This window comes from Prunus persica, chromosome G4, assembly GCF_000346465.2.
Source record: "Prunus persica cultivar Lovell chromosome G4, Prunus_persica_NCBIv2, whole genome shotgun sequence".
NCBI lineage: Eukaryota > Viridiplantae > Streptophyta > Magnoliopsida > Rosales > Rosaceae > Prunus > Prunus persica.
This window is the reverse complement of record NC_034012.1, coordinates 10,168,007-10,173,524: the sequence shown is the minus strand read 5'-3', so window position 1 is coordinate 10,173,524 and position 5,518 is coordinate 10,168,007. Positions and strand designations below refer to the sequence as shown.

The 5,518-nt window shown below is 41.0% G+C and overlaps 1 protein-coding gene across 1 annotated transcript in view; it reads right to left on the bottom strand.

Moving 5' to 3' along the window:
• The window catches only part of LOC18780207 (glutamate receptor 2.8), a 6,964-nt gene continuing 2,376 nt past the window's right edge, over positions 931-5,518 (bottom strand). The window contains exons 2-5 of the mRNA XM_020561427.1: positions 2,445-3,700; positions 2,043-2,355; positions 1,535-1,932; positions 931-1,418 (exon numbers count right to left, since the gene is read on the bottom strand). Coding sequence (XP_020417016.1) covers positions 1,164-1,418; positions 1,535-1,932; positions 2,043-2,355; positions 2,445-3,700 — 2,222 coding nt within the window. The 3' untranslated portion in view covers positions 931-1,163. The remainder of the gene's footprint in view (positions 1,419-1,534; positions 1,933-2,042; positions 2,356-2,444; positions 3,701-5,518) is intronic.

Here is a 5,518-nt window from a genome sequence, read left to right as displayed (position 1 = left end):
AGGCTTTAGTTTTAGTGACTGGGTCCGACATCGGGGTGATGTCGGAATTTCCACAAAATTCTTCTCAGGTTTCGGGAAATTCGGGGCAGATCCTGTCACATATGGCGTAAGCATGTTCATAGTTGATGGGATTTCATTGTGCATTTTTGTAGCTTGCATAGAGGTAGAACTGGTGTGAAAATTGGAGTGTGGAAACACAACATTTTCACGTGTTGTTTCTTGGTTTGAAGGAGGAGCAAGGGACAAATTCAAATATGTGGAGGCTTTAGGAATCGTAGGGAACTCCGTATTTGATTGATTTCTGCTTATGTTCTCTCTAGTTTGCTTCTGTTTTTTCATATTGAAGGGCGTCCTGGTTTAAATGGCAAGGAAAGCATCAGACAGCGTCCTTGAATAACGAAAGCATGTTGGGAAAATTTTCCGCAAAATCTACTTGGAATCTCTTCACTTACCGAGCTATCTTGTCTCATTCAACGTAAGAGACGACATAAACTTTAAGGTACGACGTCGTTTTGATTTTGGGCAATCCCGCTCTTTTTAGGGCATTTGTGTCATTTTGAATATGACCCTACATAGGTTTAGCCCACTTTTTCAATTTACATTTTTAGCCCATTTTTAAAAATATTTGAAATGTGTCCACAAATGTTTCAATAATTATGTTTTGACCCCAGTTTTAATTTTAAATTTTCAAATGGGTCCCTTCTGTGTCTTGACCGTGTCCAAAACGTGTGTTGACCGTTGACCCGTGTCCAAGCCGTGTCCGAGGCGTGTCCACGTGTCCGACAATCCAACAATTCGGCCTGATGGAGTGTCTGTGCTACATATATACACACATTATAATTTGGTAATAAAAGAAACCCTGTATTAAGATTTTAGGACTTCAAAAATGAACTGTTCCAATCATGAAATTACATTGCGCAGCAAGTCCAATTGATAATTAAGGTGTATTAAATTGCTAATCTTAACTGCCGCTGTGCTTAATTTATTGGCAATGGCCTCTATGTACAATGACTAGACTTAACCGGATTGCAGGCCAGTTGCATTGGGAGAATTTGTAGGAGTAGTTTCATCAATATCACTCACTTTTCTTGAGAACCGCCTCCTTTGATTCCCCCAGCGTTTCATTACAGGCCATCATCACTTGTGTTCAGGCATTGACATGGTCACATGGAATTATAAGCACGAAAGATGTAGATGGCAAGAGCCATGGAGGATGTGCCTCCCGTGAAAACGAACAACACCCATAAATAACTGGGGCTGACACTAAGACTAAGACGTTCATCCTCCTCCGGATCCATGTCCATGCACTTCTGAGATGCAAGCATTTTTTGTTCTAAGTCTTGTAGCGTTCCTTTTTCGGACACCTTCAGCATTGCTTCAGTTACACTGGGAAGCAACTGAGATCCCCTTGGAAATGCCTGCAGAACAAGCAAGAAAATTTTGATTAAATGATTAAATCCCACCATGCATTTTGTTGCAGCAATGTAGTTGCCCAAATGAGAAAAGCTTCTTTAGAATAAGGTAGAAAATTTACAAATCCAAATCCCGCAACATTGTATGTAGGTCCAGTCATGGTGAAGCTTTTGCAGTTTTCTGCAAGGAACACTTTGGCCAAAGGAAGGTTAAGAAAAAGGGCCGCAACTTCTTGGCTTCTGAGGGCTGGAGCGTATTCATCAGCCCCGGAGAAGCTCTTGATGTTGTTGTGGCGGAAGTGCAAAACTTCCTCCAGATATTTCGAAATATATGATGCTCCGGCACAACCAACTGTTGCATTGCTGTTTTGCAATGCAAAAACATCAACCACAGTCGGTTCAAGCTGCGGCAGAGTCAGCAAGCTGGCGAGCTTAGCGGTGTAAGTCTGTGTGATAACTAGAGCCATGAACAGCCACACGACCATTGTGATCCGTGACAGATTGCTATTCAACTTGTTCCCTTTGTTCAATCAGTGAAAGATAGATAATTAGTTGCTGTTTTGAGATGAGTTTCGAAGTTAAAGCTTGTGAAGGAATTCTATGAATGAAGCAAATGAGTTTTGTTCTTACTATTCAAGGAGAAAAGAGTGCTGAAGGCTAACCAAATCAAGGTTCCTACTTGATTTGAGATGGAGCCTTTGAGTTCAGGGCAGTGGTTTCTCTCTATCAACCATATAACAAAGCCATTGTAGATACTTGTGGCTCCTATTAAAACCCACATGGCGTTTGTGAAAGGCTTTATGAATAACCATGCTTTCTCTCGTGTTCTGGAACGAACGGGTACTATCATTACCAGTCCGGATTCAGTGTAAGGTGCTGTGAATTCTGCATGCTGATATCGGTTGGCTAGTATCGATATACTACCAACTGCGGCGTCAAAGTTCTGCATCAATCCATTGAAAATTGGAAAAACAAGTTGTGATTAATACCAGTTGTTGGACAATGTATATAATCCTGCAATCAACCTCTTACCTTTAAATGAATTTGCTCAACTAAAGCATCAAATGTGCCATGGAAGGGAGAAAAGTAATATGGCAAATCAAATGGCAATTCGTCTAGAGTGGCTTTAAATATATCAATGGCAAGTCCCTTATAAGAGAAAGAGATGTTATTTCCCAAGTGATCTTTTTCCATTTCCACTTCTACATATTGTTTGAAAGATGCTCTGGTTGGAACACCAATTTTCAGTGGATTGGCACTTGTTGGTGGACTCCATCCTTTCGGGGTACCCTGAATCCCCCCTGGCCAAAAAACTTGCCCCAAAGCGTTCGTGGAAGATTTAAATGTATCACTTTCACCAATTGTCTCTGAGAAACCTCGTCCATCTGACCAGAAACCAAGTTCTCTGTAGCTCTCTCCCTTCATATTGATGATCTGAAATGTATGTGCTGGAGCTATTGTTTGGTCAGTAAAATTAATCTTCCCGCTTAAGCCATCAACATCACTTTGCAAAATGTTTGATATAATTTGCTGCCTTCCCTGCCGCTTCTTGCTCATTGCAAGGGCCACTGTCCATGTTAAATCATAAGCCTGTGCTGCAAAAATGCTTGGTTCATGGTTGACCTCCTCAGGATGCTCTGAGCTAAACCGCTGGCGAAATTTATAGCGAAAATCCTGAAAATGGGACTCATTTTCAGGGATGTAGCTCTTTACTCCAACAATTCCTTGCATTGAGGAGATAATAGAGGCATTGAAGGAATGGACAAGGCTTGCAAAAGGATCCGTAATGATCCATACGTAATCCTTTTCCACCATGTTCATTATTTTTGCCTTCTCAAATAGCTCAACTGCCAATGGCAAGGACAAGTGGACCACAAACACTCTATTTTGGCTGATCTTGAGTCCCTCAAGCTCCTCTGACAGCGATGAAGAAGCAAAAGGCTCGATAGCTACATAATGGCTGATTTGTGCACCTACTTCTTTGAGAGCATTAGATAGATGGCTTAGCACTGCTGGAGCTGAAAAGTCTGTGTCTTCATAGATTATGGTGACTTGACGCCACTCCCAGCTTTGAACTATAGCTGCTATTGCTTCCATTTGCTTTAACTTGTTTGGTGAAGCTTGAACTAGAAAGGTGCACAATTCTGTTGCCCACTCTGGAGTTGCATCAGCTAAAGACATAATAGGAATGTGACTCTTACTTCCAATCTCAGCGACTAACGACACCTCTTCCCATGTTTGTGGACCAAGAATTGCTTGCACTTGATCCGTATTGATAAGACTTCTGGCTGCAATTTGATCAATGTAATGGCATTTAAATTTTATATTTCTTGCTTTTGCATACACAACTTCCAGGGATTAGTAATAGCAATGGTACTATGGTGAGTATCCGTATTTCTTGCTACATGGTAAAGATTCTTAGCAGCGGAATGGTTAAACTAAGAAATTACCATTAAGTTCCAAGTATGTCATAAAAAATGTGTCAAAATTGAATTTATAAGTTTTTCGTCGTACTAGATATCCTGGGACCGTTGCACTGGTCCTTCTGGCTGTTAAATTTTAGAGAGATGGGTCAGTGACCCACTACTAGCAACACCGATATATTCCCCAACTTAACCACGTACAAAACTCAGAAGGTGTGGGGTTTTATGACAAAATGCCTCAGTGATATTGGTAGTGGAACTATTCATTATATGTTATATTTTATGAGTGTTGCGAAACAAATCCTAAAATTAACTGAGTACACCATACTACCAAACTATTTATTGAATTACTAATTTACCCTAACATATATAAAATAACCAAAATGACTAACTTGCTGGGATGTAAAAGGACTTGCAGCAACTCATGATAATGGGCTCAGTTGAGGAGAATATACTTTTGGCTTAGTGGTGCACAATCAAGCATATACTTGATGAGATGAAGTTGTTGAAAGATGTGTTTCACATTGTTCACCACATGTTGGGATAGTGACCGACTACTAGCAACACTGATCTTGTTTTCAACTTAACCACCTACAAAGTCCAGTAAGTGTGAGGTTTTCTCACAAAAGGCCACAATGATATTAGTAGTGGAACCATTCATTATATGTTATATTTTATTTAGTTAAGTTTTCGATGTGAGACTTATATTCTTCAACACCAGCGAACGCAAAAAGTGGTGAAACGGAATTGAGATACAATACCATTTACAAACCATAATATTTTATTTAAAATTGCAATTATTTATTTATTTATAAATTATAAGCTGATAGTTTTTTTGGTTTTTTTTTTTTTTGGTCTTTGTCATTGAACAATTGAAAGGACCTGCCCCGAATTTTTCAGAACCCGAGGCGAACCCTTTGGAATTCCCGACATCCTCCCGATGCCAGGCCCAAATACAAAAAAACCGAGACTTCCTGCCGAAAATTCGGCAGAGTCTCCCCTATAAATTGGACATTTTCCAAAATTTATACCTGCATGAAAACGCATTTAATATTCCCAACTGGCAGCATGCACAATATAATTTCATGCAATTCACACAAATGGCCTTCGGCCTTCCAATAATTCTTAACCGATTACCAAGCAATTCAAATATCAAATATGACTAATATTTAGTCTGCGGCTGCACCTAATAACCTTAGGCTGCCTACGTACCCTCCTTGAGGGATCAAGCCACACGTAGTTCTTCCATAAAAACCCAATTCCACACTTGAGCGATACCTTATTTCATTTCTTTGTATTTCATATAATCTCCCCATACGCCGGTACAACCAACGCCACGTATGGGGCCTGTCAACACGCCGGATAACCTACGTCACGTGCGACCATGCCATACTATCATAATATCTCCCCATACGCCGGTACAACCAACGCCACGTATGGGGTCTGTCTCAACGCCGGATAACCTATGCCACGCGAGACCTGCACATCATATCACATAACTCCCCATACGCCGGTACAACCAACGCCACATATGGGGCCTGTTCCAACGCTGGATAACCTACGCCACGCGGGACCTCAACATCATATCACAATAGCTCCCCATACGCCGGTACAACCAACGCCACGTATGGGGCCTGTCTCAACGCCGGATAACCTACGCCACGTGAGGACCATGCCATACTA